Below are 16,590 nucleotides of genomic sequence, written 5' to 3' on the forward strand. Positions count from 1 at the left end.
TGTATTGAGCAGGGTTCATTTTCTCATGCTCTCCAGAAGATGTACTCCTGGCTGGTTTCACCCCCGGAAGATTATCAGTTACCCTTTTTGAAGAAATGGGAGGTAGACTTGGGTAGAACTTTCTCAAAAGGGCAAGTCACCAACATAATATATTATAAGAAAAATAAAAAACTGCGCTAGGAGAAAAATGAATAATAGTGAGGATAATAATGGAGTGAAAACATATAATAAATAGATATTGAAATAAAAAACAAAAACAGCTGCGGTTACAAGTGAGGTACACCAATGCAAATATAAAAACAAAAAACGCGCTAGAAAAGAATAAACAAAGTGTAAAGTCCACTACAAAAGAGTCCAATGATGTTAATAAGTGACGTAAATTCCTCAGAGTGATAAATGGAAGATGATACCGTATTTATCGGCGTATTACACGCACAGGCGTATAACACGCACATTCATTTTAAGAGGGAAGTTTCAGGGAAAAAAAATACATTTTAAATAAGGAACTTTGAAGCAAAATAAGGGTCAGTGCCCACATGCAGCCTCACCATTGCCACCAATGCAGCCTGATCAATATCACAAGCATCATCAGTCCACATCAATGCAGCCTCACCATTGCCATCAATGCAGCAGCCTTGCCATTGCCATCAATGCAGCAGCCTCACCATTGCCATCAATGCAGCAGCCTCACCATTGCCATCAATGCAGCAGCCTCACCATTGCCATCAGTGCAGCCTGATCGATGCCCATCTGCAGCCTAGAGGGGACAGGGAGGGGGACGGGACGAGCGCCGACAGATTACATACAGTGAGAATCTCCTATGATAGACAGAACAGTGGTCCAATGGCGTCCCAGGAGATGGGACTTCCTATTACAGAGGCTGCCAAGTAAACAGGAGATTCTCACTGTATGTAATCTGACAGTGCTCGTCCCGACCCCCTCCCTGTCCCCTCCGAGGCAACTAAAATTTGAGTATTGGCGTATAACACGCATGCACTATTTGCGCCCAATTTTCATGGTGAAAAAGTGAGTGTTATACGCCAATAAATACAGTAATTCAATTGGGATACATCTATGTGGTGAAATGCTTACCAGAACGTAAGCCAAAATCAGACAGGTGGCTTAAACCCAGCCCGGGCCTTTAGAGGGCGATTCCAATATGGCAGGATCAATCGTACTCATGTGGCAAATTCAAGTCCGCATAGGATTATCCAAAAAATAAATGGCAAAAAACATAGCGTAATACTGCTACGATAATAAACATAAAAACAAAAAAGGGGGTGCAACACTCAACCAACCCAAATCATATATAATCATAAAGCATCCTGTGTCTGCAACACATACAGGAAGGTGGGGTGAGTGACATGCAACATGCAATAAATAGTGCTCTTAGGATAGATAGGTGAACCTCCAAATGAATCAGCTTATCAGACAGCAAGGATAGGTGAGCATACACCTGTCATCCAAAGGAGGAACAAAAAGAAAATTCCACCAAGTGCACAGACACATACAGCAGCTTACCAGATGGCAAACCGGTGTGCGCAAACTCCACACAGTTAGAGGCTTGACATCATAAGCGTGACAGAGGATCTATCCAAGGCGAACCTCTTGGGTTCCTGCTTACCAGACGGCCAAAATAAAAGAACACAAGCCGAAATCCTGATGAAAAATGGCATAGGTACGTCCTGGCGATCCCGTCACGGGCTCAATGTGCATATATGTAAAAGGAACAGCCAATAGTGTGATACCGTAAAAACTGGAAATTTATTAGAAGAATTGCACTTACAATAAAAGCAAAAAAAAACAAAAAAATACAAGCAAAAAAATACAGCGATGCTGGCCGGCACTCAGACAAACAGCTCCCGTCCACAGCAGAGCGACGTGGTGACGTCAGTACGTCCCTCCCAGACGCGTTTCGTCATAGGCTGACGTTCTCAATGGGGAATGGGCAGCGTACTGAGCCACCACAATATATGCGCACACCAAGCCTCACTCTGGGATCCGTCACGTGAAACCCATTTTTCATCAGGATTTCGGCTTGTGTTCTTTTTATTTTGGCCGTCTGGTAAGCGTAGCAGTATTACGCTATGTTTTTTTGCCATTTATTTTTTGGATAATCCTATGCGGACTTGAATTTGCCACATGAGTACGATTGATCCTGCCATATTGGAATCGCCCTGGGTTTAAGCCACCTGTCTGATTTTGGCTTATGTTCTGGTAAGCATTTCACCACATAGATGTATCCCAATTGAATTATCATCTTCCATTTATCACACTGAGGAATTTACGTCACTTATTAACATCATTGGACTCTTTTGTAGTGGACTTTACACTTTAATATTGTTTATTATTTTCTAGCGCGGTTTTTGTTTTTATAATATATTATACATTCAAATCTTCAATTTGTACGAAAGTACAGGTAACAAACTTTAAGATATTTTCTCAGTGGTATCGGACTCCGTCCTTTTTACATGAGTGTTTTCCGAGTGCTTCTGACTGATGTTGGCGCTGCCAGGGGGGATATGGAACAATGATGCATATTTTTTGGTCGTGTCCCAAGATGAGACGTTTCTGGGAAGGGGTTCAGAAGATTGCTCAAAAATTTTAAGAATTTACTGATTATAATATCCCAGAAGACTCTGCTTTTTTCCTGTTGTATGTTTCTGAAATTCCTGCCAAAATATATAAGAAATTTAGTCTTCGTCACCTTTTGAATGCAGCTAAATCTTGTATCCCCCTTACCTGGAAACAGACACAGCCCCCTTCAGTAGGACTGTGGCTCAGGAAGGTGGAGGAGTTATACCGGATGGAGGATTTGGTCTTGACAGCCCAGCAGAAACGAGAGAAATATATGGAAACTTGGTCCTTATGGAATACGTTTATTCATTCAAACAAAATAGTTTATTTAATGAGTGTTCTTGGTCCCCATATCCTTTAAATTTAGCTCCTGAGTAATGTTCCCCTTTGACACCCTATTTTTTTTTACTTTTTTTTTGTTTGTGTGTGTTTCTTTCTATTGTGTTTTCTAAATAAAAAAAAAGGGTTGGGCAGTTCTATGCCTTCCTTATGGTGACCAGTTTAATGGGGATTTTCCCCTCTTTAAGTTTTTGGAAGGAAATGTTGCATGTATATTTGAATGTATACTCGGAAGACTTGTTGATGTCTGTTTAGACTCGACTCAGTCTTCATCTATTAGTTGAGTTATGATTGTACTATGTGTACTGTTATTTTTGTACTATTATTTTATTGATTTGAACTTCCCTTTTCCTGATGAAAAATAAAAAAAAAAAAAATTTGAGAAAAAAAAAATGACCCAGGGAATATAACTAAACTACCAACTAGTTAAAACAGGAAAAACATTTGAGCGTGTACAATGCCTTTAAGAAGGAAGGTTATTTTATCCAGTTTTGTAAACCCTGGGACCTTCACTTCAGTCTTTTCTTATAGCGTAAGGCATGCATTATAGTAATTTTCTTATTCAATTTCCTTTAGGTTTACCTTCAGCTGTGTAGTGCAAGGGCCTGCCTGACTGCATACAAATTGAAAATGTTTGGGGTTGACCTCATATTATATGGTTTTGGGAAATCTAAAGGAAAATTGTACAAACAAAATTGTATAATGCAACCTTCTAGTTAGCTTTGGTGTTTTTGTAGTTTCCATTTTCGACTGTGTTTTGTTATTATTATAGTCCTTTCAAAACTAGTCTTATACTTTTTGTAATTATTTGTTATGATAGAAAAGGAAGCAAAGCTTTTAAAGTCATTCAGGATTTTCGATTGTCTTAGTGTTCTTTTATTGTTATAGGACCAACTCAGAAAAGCTAATGCTCGAATAACAGATCTGGAAAGTGTAGAGGAGCCGCCATCTACTGACATTTCAACATTGGTGAGACAATTATTGATATGTAAATAAATCTCAAATAGGGAAAAAATCATACTTTGTTATAGCCATTTCATATTTGCATGTCCTGTTTATTAAGGGACTTATTTGAAGGAGAGAAAGTTTACAAACAATAAGGAGCAGAGCCCAATCAGGTGACTTGTAAAGTTACACAACTCTTTCCTCTAATCACAGGGCTGTGCTAAGCAATGCGATCTCTGTTTGCCATTGCTGATTTCACAATGTGGCTTGCATTTTTTTAAAAGGGGGGGGGTGAAATGCACATCAAAGCAGAGTATAACCTAGTGCAGGTATTAATATTTACTGTCTGTTACAGATCTCCCTATCATGTTAATATTTCATTGCTGCCTATGGATATGTTTATCAGACTATACTGTAATTGCATGTATTCTCAATGAATTGGTTTTGGTGGATATGACACATGATTTTTTAATTTTTTTTGTGTGTTTGTAACAGGAAATTGAATTGCAGGAAGATAAGAGAAAGATTGAGCTGGTGAAGTTTCAGATGGAGGAGCAGCAGAAGAGCATGGAACACCTAAAATCTCTGCTTGTGACCTCTGAGTGTCAGTATGAAAACATAAAAAAGAAAATCAGTTCTGTATCTGAGTTGGCGGATCCAGTAAAGGTATATACTATGTGTGTTTATTTATTTTTTTTTTTTTTTGACAGAACAGTAAAGTGAACAAGTGAACCTATCTTAAAAATGCATGTTTTACCAGAATCTATAGGGTACATGTCAGCATTAACCACTTCAGCCCCGAAAGATTTGGCTGCTCAATGACCAGAGCACTTTTTACAATTTTGTACTGAGCTGCTTTAACTGGTAATTGCGTGGTCATGCAATGCTGTACCCAAACAAAATTTGCGTCCTTTTTTTCCACAAATAGAGCTTTCTTTTGATGGTATTTGATTGACCCTGATTTTTATTTTTTGCGATATAAACGGAAAAAGACCGAAAATTTTGGAAAAAAAATTATTTTCTAGTTTTTGTTATAAAAAAAATCCAATAAACTCGATTTTAGTCATACATTTAAGCCAAAATGTATTCAGCCAAATGTCTTTGGTAAGAAAAATGTCAATAAGTGTATACTTATTGGTCTGCGCAAAAGTTATAGCGTCTACAAACTAATGTACATTTTCTGGAATTTACGCAGCTTTTTGTTTGACTGCCTCTCATTTCTTGAGGTGCTAAAATGGCAGGGCAGTACAACCCCCCCCAGGCCAAATGATCCAATTTTGGAGAGTAGACACCCTAAGGAAATTGCTGAGAGGCATGTTGAGCCCATTGAATATTTTATTTTTTGTCGCAAGTGATTGAAAAATGAAAAAAAAAACTAAAATTACAAAAAAATAAAATCCTGAAGGCGGTGCTTGGTTTTTGGGGTCCTGTACGCAGCTGAGGCTCCCAAAAAATCTCACTCATGTGGTATCCTTATACTCAGGAGAAGCAGCAGAATGTATTTTGGGGTGTAATTCCACATATAACCATGCCATGTTCGAACAATATATAATTTAGTGACAACTTTGTTTTTTTTTTTTTAATTTTCCCCAAACTTGTGGCAAAATATAAAATATTCCATGGACACAACATGCCTTTCAGCAAATAGCTTGAAGTGTCTACTTTCCAAAATGGGGTAATAATCTTCACATTTCATGGCCTCCGAAACTGTGATAGGTAGTGAGAAAGTGAAATCACCATTTTACTCCCTTAGAAAGCCTGAAGGCGGTGATTGGTTTTCGTGGTCCTTTCCACGGCTAGGCTTCCAAAAAGTCTCACACATGTGGTATCCCCGTACTCCAGAGAAGCAGCGGAATGTATTTTGGGGTGTAATTCCACATATGCCCATGGCATGTTTGAGCAATTAATCATTTAGTGACAACTTTGTGCAAAAAAAAAAAAGACAAACTACATACGTTTTTAAAAACCTTTAAAATCCTTTAGAGGTTACCGCTTTAGATTTACAGAGGAGGTCTACCACTAAAATTACTGCTCTCGATCTGACCTTCGCGGTGATACCTCACATGCATGGTGCAATTGCTGTTTACATATGATACCAGACCGATCGCCTTTGCGCGTGAGCACAGGGACAGGGGTTCTTTTTTTTTAATTTTGCTTTTTGATTTTATTTTTAAACTGTCCCTTTCTTTTTCTTTTTTTAAAATTATTTTTAGTGTTATCTCACGGAATGTAAATATCCTCTATGAGATAATAGGTAGTGACAGGTACTCTTTTTTTGAAAAAAATGGGGTCTATTAGACCTTAGATCTCTCCTCTGCCCTCAAAGCATCTGACCACACCAAGGTTGGTGTGATAAAATGCTTTCCCAATGGCACTGTTTATATCCGGCAAAACCTAAGTCATGAAATGCTCGTAGCTTCGGGTTTCTTAGTCCATAGAGATGATTGGAGCTGTTCTGGTCTCCGATCAGCTCTATGGTCACCGGCGGAACCACCGGTTGCATTCTCGGGTTCCCTGTTGGGACAGGAGAGCCAGAGAAAACCATGGAAGATGGTGAGAGCAGATTGTAAAAGCAGTCTAGAGGCTAATTAGCCGCTAGGATTGCTTTTACATGAAAGCCGACTGCTGGCTGAAAAGAATGATACCAAGATGATACCTAAACCTGCAGGCATCATTCTGGTATAACAACTTAAAGTCCAGCAACACACCAGTACATTGCTGGTCCTTGTTGGGCATATATTGTAATGTTCTTTTTTTCATGCAGCCTGTGGGCTGAACGAAAAAAAAGAGATTGGACGGTAACTATGCCCACCATTAAAATACCGTCCTTCATCTACCCACTTCTAATGATGGGCATGCATGCACCATTTTTTTTTTTTTTTAAACTGTGGTGGGGAAATCACCTCCTACAGCACTGGAGTCGCTGATTTTCGTATCGTGAGAGCAATTGCTGTTGCCTTCAAGTGTCACAGCTGAATGGCGTACCTGAAAAGTAAACAAGGGTAACGATAAAAGATTAACTCAATAAAAATCTGCTCGTATCATGTCCTGGTCGTGGAGGTAAATGACAGGGCCATATGGTGAATTGGGTCAGTGGACAAATATGACTTTTTTAGTTATGCCCATGAGGAGGGATAGGCCCAGGAAGGTCTTAAATTCGGAGACCGTAATAGGTCTCCAATCTCTGGCAAGGGTCAACTGGGGATTAGCGGCGATGAATTGACCAGCATACAAATTGCTTTGGTCCACAATAGATCTATAGAGATCTTCCGTGAAAAACAGCGAATAAAAATCAAGTGACGTAAAATTAACTGTTTCCACCTGAATTACGGATTGGCCAGTGAATGGGGAAGTACGGATGCTGCAGAAGTGGTGGGCTCCCAATTCGGATTGGCGAATGCAGCAGGAAGGGCACTATGGGCTTGACGGGCCTGTCTTTGTCTTCTTGGTGGCTGCGGGACACTAGTTGTGCTTGCCACCTCACCAGCTTGAACTGCACTTATGGGACTCACCAGATCACCAAGTGTTACTGCAGTACTGGATGTACGACCAGGAGGTACTAGGCCACTGTTGCTTGCCCATTCACCAGAAGGATGAGCGGCACTAGTACTGGCTCTCTGCTCCATACGAGAGCCCTGTGGTTCTTGCACCTCAACAACAGCAGAAGAACGGGGGCGGATACGCCTGACCTTGGCAGGAACCACTACTCCATCGTCAGAGCTATCTGTCAGGGTGCTGCTGCTGTCTACAGGTTTGTATTCTGAGCCAGAATCAGACAGATGGGTGAGTTCCTCTTCACTCTCTTTTGTCATGCTCAGAAACGTGTAGGCCTCTTCACTAGTGTACCTCGATTGGACATTTTGACCTCTAAATTTACTGGTACAACTAGTGAGACTCACAAGAAAAAAGAGCACCTGACTGCCAGCGACTGCTTCAAACACTACCAAAAAAACTGTTAGTTTTCGCAGGGATCAGGCCTGACTCTGCGAATGCTGCAGTTATGTGTTTTGTAAGTGACAGTGATCGATTGATACTGCACTTTGGTGAGCTGGGCTGGGCAGATGGGCTAAACGCAGATGCTAGCAGGTATCTGAGCTGATCCCGCTAACGCTGCGTTTTTGGGAACCCTAAACTATTGGGGACGCTAATATAGATCTTATCAGATCAAAGATATTGATTCGTTCAGACACTATACTACTAATGCCACGTACACATGACCGGACTTTCCATCAGAGTAGACTCTGGCAGTCTTTCCGACGGAGTTCCGCTGAAACGGACTTGCCTACACACGATCACACCAAAGTCCGATCGTTTAGAACGTGATGACGTACGACTGGACTAGAAAAAGGAAGTTCAGTAGCCAATAGCTGCCCTTGCGTCGTTTTTGGCTCGTCAGACTAGCATACAGACGAACGGTTTTCCCGATAGGAATTGAGTCCTTTGGAAAGATTTGAAACATGTTCTATTTCTAGGTCCATCCGCATTTTTGAAAGAAAAAGTCTGATGAAGCCCACACACGATTGGAATGCCAGAAAGTCCGGTCATGTGTACGCGGCATAAGGGGGGTGTATGGTACGTGCGTGGGTGTTAGCCCTACTGGCACTAATCTGACGCTGCCTGGGGCAACGCAGACCCTAATTGACGCTAAAACCTAACTGATATCACCCGCCGGGTGATCAGGGGATTAAACCTTTTATTAGGTAATGTACGGCGGGTGCCCTGACGCTATAAAAAATAACTAACTAACCAGCGTCACCCGTGACACTAATACAGTAAACCCTGGTGACAGGGAGTGAGCAAGGGGTTAAACCTTTATTAGGGTGGGTCCCTAGAGCTATCTGGGCCTACTACTAAGTACCCCAATGCTGATTAGTATCACAAATTACACCAGTGCAGTGATCAAGGAAAAATATGAACACTGTACTGGGTGACACAGTGACAGGGAGTGAGGGGTTAATCGGGGGGGGGGGGGGGGGGGGAATGTGTGCCTACGTGTACTGTGTCAGTGTAGTGTTGGTGCAACTCACGTTTGGATCTCCTCTCTCTGGAACGGAAAAGAATTCCAGAGAGGGAGATGACATCACTTCCCTTGCCTGTGTTTACACTTACAGGCAGGGGAAGCATTTCATTTGTCAGAACCGATCAGCAGGTCCAGGCCAGAAATCATTGGCCTGGGCCTGGAGACTGATCGGTTCTGAAATAAATCCGATTGTTGCGGCCAACGTATAGTAACGTTGTTTCGCCCACCCGTGCCATTCTGCCGCAGTAAAACTGCGGTGGCTGGTCGGGAACCGGTTAAGGTGGAAGTCCCAGTTAAAATCTAAGTAAGGCTAAACCTACTCCCACACCCATTATAGATTTTATCTACCCTGTGAAAGAAAAGATGGTTATACTTATCTTTTCTGAAGCCGCTCAGGTCCCATCACATGATCAGTTCCCAGCATCAGTTTCAGTGTAGAGGAGGTGCAGCATAGAATGGATGCCCCATAGTAGACCTGTGGGTGATGTCACCACACGGGCATTTGCAGCTGTTGGCAATCTTTCCCCTACACGGAAGCCGCTGCTGGAGAGATCATGTGACCGGACCAGCATCAGAATAGGTACGTATCTTTTCTTTCACAGAGTAGATAAAATAGTCTTTAGAATGGGGGTGGGAGTAGGTTTAGCCTAGCTCCCAACAGTCCCTGATTTCGAAGGACTGTCCCTGATTTGGAGCAATGTCCCTCTGTCCCTCTTTTCCCCCTCATGTGTCCCTCATTTTGGTCTGATCCATAAAGTTGTACATAAAATGCACTTTTTATCTTTCAAAAAGTGTTTCCCAGTGCTAAACCTTTTTTTCCAAATTCTAAATTTCTGCATTTGTACATTTTAAAAGCCAATATAAAGGAATAGTAGTGGTAAAAAAAAGCCCTTGTGAATTTAATTAACTTTTTTCTTGGGTTAATTCTCCTTTAAGGGGGTGTGGCAGGGGGCGTGTCCCACACCTTAATACGTTTGCTGGTAGGTGTCCCTCATTTCCATCTCAAAATGTTGGGAGGTATGGGTTTAGCCTTCGTTAGATTTTAACTGAACTTCCACTTTGTTATACCTGTTAAAGAAGATTGCAAATACTCACCTTTCCCACTGCTCTTTCTGCTAAATATCCCTTTAATCCTAAGAAATCATATCCTCAAGTTAGGGAAAATTACACTTCTTGGAGTGTTGTCTTCTTGGTCCCCTGCAGCTCTCGCTGGTTCCTCCTAACAACCTTTACATAGTTACAGGAGACACTGATGTGTGCAGGTTGCCTGGAGGAACCGGCTGGAGTTGCGGAGGGCGAGGACATCAACACTTTGGGAAGTTTTGGTTTCCTTGTGGACTTCTTGTGCTGATTTCTACTGACAATTGTGTTGTGCAAGTGGGGGTAAGTATACAGTGTCTCCTTTTACAGGTATGGCTTGACTGAATACATTTAATTAATAAATCACATTATTGCTCCTTAAAAAAACCTTAGCCTATATAGCCTAAATCACACTGAATCAATAGGTCTGCCTGTGTGACAGGGCCCATGTCCACACACCTTTTGTAACATGAGATCAAGGGTACACAGAATTGGGTGACAATTGGTCATAGTCCCACTGGGAAACAGTATGAGAAACCCCCTAAATCATACATTTTGCATAGATTTCTGATATGAGCAATGTTGGAGTGTTTCATGGACAGCTTTAACAGGTCATGCCTAAACTTTTTTTTTTTTTGTTTTTTTCTGTTATGAGAGAAACATGGAGGCTGTCATCATTTGTTAGTGGCTTGGCTGTCATGTTAAAAAAACAGCTTTAGCATATCGAGTCACTGACCCATGAAGTAAGCAGACTTATGATTTTTAGGCCTCATGTACACTGCTGCTGCTAAGCGGACATTTAGGAGCAGTTGGGAATTTTTTTCAACTGCTCCTGAACTCTCCTCTGTTATCTTATCAGTACATGTACACAGGGTCGTTTATAGTCATTTCTAGGCAGTTGAGTTTAGAGGCTTTTTTTGGAACGCAAAAAAATGGGTTCAGACGCTGAGTTTAGAGGCATTTCAAGCGCCAAACGCTGATAAATGTGGTAACTCGCGTTTAGCCGTGTTTCGTTTACAGGCGTTTTTCATTTTTGGCTATTTTGAAAAAAAAAAAATTCTCAAACGCAGCAAAACGTGGCATGTAAATGAGGCAAAACGGAGGTTTTAAACGTGGGTTACTATCTGTCAGGTTAAATCATTCAGTAGAGGTTGTAAAAACATCCCGTGTACATTAAGCCTTAGTCTAACTTTCCTGATCTTCACACTTCCTTTGGTCTGTATTGAAATCAGCGAGTCAGAACAATAGCCTTGCAGCTAGTAGTTACTGGCTAGTAGGTTTCTTTTAATTGTGGCATTTGGAAGATAGCACTTATTTAATTTCAAGAACCAGACAACTTTTTGGAGCCATTGATCATGTTGGTCCACTTCCAGCTGTGGAAATGAGTTGTAATCTGTAATCTGTTAGCTACCTGGCTCTTTGGATAGTGCCATTTATTCTGCAAATGTTGTTTTTTTCAGGAAGAACTTCATAAAGCGGAGCAGGAGGTAGATAATTGCAAGCGTCATAAGAAGCATTACGAGGACAAGCTCCGCCTACATTTACAGGGAATAGAGAAAAGCAAGCGTGAGTTGAGGGGCAAAGAAAGTGACTTGGAGGTAAGAGATAACTTTTAATTAGCTTACAAATTCTCCAGATGTCATTAACTTTAAATTACAAAGTTAAAAGTTATTTTTCCTTGTTGAATATGATAGACCCCTTCAAACTGAACACAAATATATTTTCAGAATGAGTGCATCAGGTCGGAATCTTGAGAAATTAACTTTTAATAACTGTTTTTAATGCCATCATTTTTTTTGATACACGCACGAGTTCAACAGGGCAAAAAGTATTTTTTTGCTGCTCATTTTTCCTTGTACTCGGTGTCCAGTGCATCTCGCTGCAGTGTCCAACAATAGTCAGCCAGCATTGATGAATTCCAGTTGCCCTGATACCATTTTTTTCATTGCATGTCCTAGTGAAATCTTTCACCATGTTTGTCACCAACATCATCTAGATTTTCAAGAAATAAGTCCAAGTGTGAGTGCACAAAAAAAAATCTTCAGTGACTTGCTGCACTTTATAATCTTGTATACTGTAAGATGTTTATCAACCAGCTGAATGTAGTTTTGTGCTTTGTAGTTGCCAAGAAAATTCTCTGACATCTCGAATGCTTTTCAGGCAATTTTCTCTGGGCTCAATAACAGAACTTCAAACTGCTTATCATTGATGAGATAATAAAGTGATTGTAAAGGCTCATGTAGCCTCCCTGGCGGTATTCCTGAGTGTGGCTCGGGGTTAAATTTCAGCACCATTAGCGGTAACCCCGAGCCACACTCGGGATTACATCTCAGGATCCTGGTGCAGGTTACTTACCTTGTCCCCAGGATCCTGCGATGTCCCCCCGCAGGCTCTGTCCTCTGCCCGAAGCCTCTCTGTGCCAGGCTCCGTTCCCTGCGAGCGTCACGAAGCACGGGGGCAGAGCCTGGCGGCAAATTCAAAAAATTTTAAAAACCATAACATACAGTACTGTAATATTACAGATTATATTACTGTGTGAAATAATTTCACATCCCTTTTGTCCCCCAATGCTTTGGCCCATGCCCTGCATGCAGTTTATATTATATATACTTTTCTTTATGCCTGGAAACTTGAGATTGTCCATAGCAACCAAAAAGTGTCCCTTTACGTCAAAAGTGGCTTTAGACCAGCTGGAAAACAGCGATAGTAAATTAGAACACTTGCAGAATTGATCGATAGTGAATTGTGGGGAAATTTATTTTAATATTACTATATATATTTTTTTAATTATTTATTATATTATGATTTTGTGTTTCAAACTTCTTCATGCCCGGGATATCTACTAGTCTCTTGGTGGACAGATCTAAGTGTGTTATTGCTAAGACTTACAAGCCTACAATATAAAACGCCAAATTTCTATTATATTTTGCACAGAGCAGCCTGGATCCTCCTCTTCTCGGGTCCATCTTTTCTTCTCCTAGCCCCTCTCTCCCTCCTTTAAATTGCCCCACAGCCAGCAGCTTGATACAGGGGGCACCCAAGTTGAGTCAGAGCTCTGTGTATCTGTTCAGACACATAGCCCCAACCTGGCCTCGTCCCCTCTCTATCCACCCTGATTGGCTGACTGACTTTGACAGCCACGGGAGCCAATCAGGAGGAGTGTCCTGGATGGTTGAGGGGACCGTGGACATTGCTGGAGAGAAAAGGGGCCCAGGTAGGTAATGGGGGGGGGGGGGGGGGGAGGCTGCAACACACAAGTTTTTGTTTTTTTTATCTTAATGCATTCTATGCATTAAGATATTTTTTTTTCTTTTACAACTCCTTTCAATCTGTGGAACAACAAAAATGCCTTCCTTAAAGTGATTGTAAATGATAATTTTTTTGTTGTCTTTAAAATAAAAAAAGATGTTACACTTGCCTGCTCTGTGGTACAATATTGCACAGCGCGCTGTCCCTTACTTCCTCTTCTGGAGTACCCTGGTAGTTCTCTTTGATCTTTCTTCCTACGAGTGCCTCCATCTGAAGCTCCTTCAGTTTATATCCACTTTCTCCTGGGAGAACAGGTTCCCTTACCAACTGTTACTAAACAGCTTAGCTTCCCCTGCTCCCTTCCCAGCCATGACTTGGAAGCTCTGCTTCTCCTGCTTCCCTCCCAGCAGTGACCTGGAAGCTCAATTAATTATGCTCTCCCTCCCAGCAGTTACTTAGCAGCCTGCTTTACCTCTAATGTAAACACACAGAAATCATGAAGCGCAGAGTGCATAGAACCAATTTTAACAACTTCACAGTTTCCGATTAGTTGGCCTGCATACAGAATGTATTATTTATTTACATATCAGGGAATACAGTGCAACACACATACAGCTCAGTACACCATCCACACGTCAGTAAGTGCCTGAGAACTTGTGACTATAAATGTGTGAGGAGCAATGCCTAATGGGACATGTAGTCCTGGGCGGGAAGTGAGTGGTTCTAAAGGCAGAATTTTTTTTTTACCTTGCTATAGGGGCACTCTTTACTATACTTTTCAGCTTGCCATTGGGGCATTCTGAAGGCAGGAGGAGACAGGAGCAGTGAAGAGGGACCCCAGAAAAGGAGAATCAGGACTGCTCTGTGCAAAACTATTACACAGAGCGAATAAGTATAACATGTTTGTTTAAAAAAATCCCTTTAAAGACTGTGTGCAGGGAAGATCAGCATTTGAACCTAGCGAAGGTAGAGGCTGATAGACTGGCGGTAATAGAAGGCATTACAATTACATTTAAAAGTAAACTTCTACCAGTATTGTGCATTATATTTAAAATGATCATATCCATGAAAAAAGTCTCAGCTTTTAGTACTACTTCAAAGATATAAAAAAAAGATATAAAAGATTTATATCTCCCTTCCACCATTCATATTGCTTCATGTCTGACTCCTAAAGTGCCCATATAGCCTACTTCTGGGTGTATTTATTATTTTATATATATATATATATATATATATATATATATATATATATATATATATATATATATATATATTTTATTACTTTCACTGTTTCACAGTATAAATGAACCCCTTATAGTAGCGATTATCTGCTCTTTTTGTACTATAAAGGGCTATTTTTTTTAACCCATTATGACAGGTGACAGGGGATACAAAAAAAAGCATGCTGCTGCTACTAAACATCTTAGGCCTGGTTCACACCTATGTGTTTTTTTTTGTCCTTTTAGCAGAAACGTACTACAGTTCAATTAACATGTTTTTTTATAGGACATGTTTACGACTATGCTTTTTTCAGCCGCTGGGTATTTGGAAATGGTTTAAGGACTTTTTTCAACGCAAAACTGTGCTTATTTGGTTCAATAGACTTCAATGGAGAAGGTGCAGAAAAGCATGTAGTGTGTTGCCGCGACTTGCGTTGTTTAATCTGCCCGACAACAAATTTGGGTAAAAAAAGCATAAAAAATGCAAATCACAGCAAAATCATGTGTGCTAAAAAGCACAGCAAAAAGCACTGCAGAAACGGATCAAAAGCAGACTGCATAGATGTGAACCGAGCCTTATGCTGGCCATACACATATCGATTTTCGGACGACAATATTTATTACCAAAAATCTTTGTACATTCGCTGAATGAAAGAATGTTGTTTGAATATTTCACTTGCTTTTAACATTCAGTTTTAAATGAGAGGTTTTGCTCCCTAACCATATAGCTGGTTATTTATATTTACCACTGCATATAGATATTTAAGAAGAAATTGCCTTTCATTTTAAACTTTACATATTAACTAAATTATACACCACACTTTTTTTAAGGTTAATATCCGACTAATCAAGACAATAATCGGCCAACTAATCGATTGTGAAAATAATTGTTAGTTGCAGCCCTAGATGATACACAGAGACAAAACAAATTCTCCTGCTTAAGTTTTACTTGCATATCTGCTGTCTTCCGGTTTCTACACTCTTTAGAAGGTGCACATCATGTTACAAATTTTGTTTCCCCATCCATTCAGCAGTGGGAGGGGAGTCTGCGCATACACTGTGTGAGATGATTGGAGGAAAGGCACCCCCCCCCCCCCCCCTCCACATAGGCATAGGAATAAAGAAATGTGCAGAGCTGTACTCTGCTTATCTATGTCTAAGCTCCCTCCCCGACACAAATTTCCAGCTGCTTTTATCTCCTGTGTTGGAGAACTTGTCAGAATTTATTATGCTGATAACAGAGGAACAAAGCAGCAGAGAGAGGAGTAAACACTACAGATAGTTGTGCCCAGGTCGGATTTCATGAATGGGGTTTACAACCACTTTAAATACTGCCAAAAGAAAGCTCTATTTGTGGGGAAAAAAATGATAGAAATTTTGTTTGGGTACAGCGTTGCATGACCGCGCAATAGTCATTCAAAGTGCGATGGTGCTGAAAATGTACTTGGGCAGAAAGGGGGTAAAAGTGGCCAGTAGGCAAGAGAATAAAAACAGGCAGCATTGCTAAAATAATTCTTAAAATGTGGTTCACGAGATTTTGTCATATTTCCTATGACAAAGGTTTTACTGTATAACAGATTAGTCATCTACCATTGCGTTTCTCAGATCACACTGCTGTGACATACAAAGTCTTCCACATCCCAATCTGTTTACAGCTGTGAAATACAAAATGGCTTGAACTGAATGATACAATGAATTTGGAGTAAACATCACCCTTCAATAATATTCCAAAACCTTCTGATGGGGAAAAAAAATGTTTTATTACTGCGCTATAGGCTACAGAGTGGCTCTGTTGTTCCGGAAGGGCATCCATGGACGTCCTCCCTGAACCACGCCCCCCGCACACCCCTTGTGGCGAGCTCTGTGATCGCTTTCTCCTTCGGATAGGGAAAAAGCTTACAAACAAAGGGGCTGCCTGTGTTGGCCCCTTGGCCCTCCAGGCCTAGACTCCTCTACCCCTTTAATTTATGTGACAATGGGGTTGCTCTGTTATAACTACAATGGTCTTATTTGTGTGACTGAAGGTTATGTATACAATAAGAAACCGCTGCTCACAGGTGATGTTTGCCGGTCATGATGCTCAGACTGCACAGCCACGCCTTGCCGCTGCTGTAGCCTCAGAACAGCTTTATTGTAGAACAAAGTCCATAAAAACAACCA

General features: G+C 40.9%; 1 protein-coding gene across 2 annotated transcripts in view; it reads left to right on the top strand.

The window, feature by feature from the left end:
• SMC6 (structural maintenance of chromosomes 6) overlaps positions 1–16,590 on the top strand; it is a 166,775-nt gene that overhangs the window by 93,973 nt on the left and 56,212 nt on the right. For both annotated transcript variants that reach the window (XM_073625346.1, XM_073625347.1), the window contains 3 exons: positions 3,805–3,885; positions 4,357–4,527; positions 11,422–11,559. In XM_073625346.1, the coding sequence (XP_073481447.1) occupies positions 3,805–3,885; positions 4,357–4,527; positions 11,422–11,559 (390 nt within the window). The remainder of the gene's footprint in view (positions 1–3,804; positions 3,886–4,356; positions 4,528–11,421; positions 11,560–16,590) is intronic.

The sequence above is a fragment of the Aquarana catesbeiana genome, linkage group LG04 (assembly GCF_042186555.1).
Source record: "Aquarana catesbeiana isolate 2022-GZ linkage group LG04, ASM4218655v1, whole genome shotgun sequence".
NCBI classification, from domain to species: Eukaryota; Metazoa; Chordata; class Amphibia; order Anura; family Ranidae; genus Aquarana; species Aquarana catesbeiana.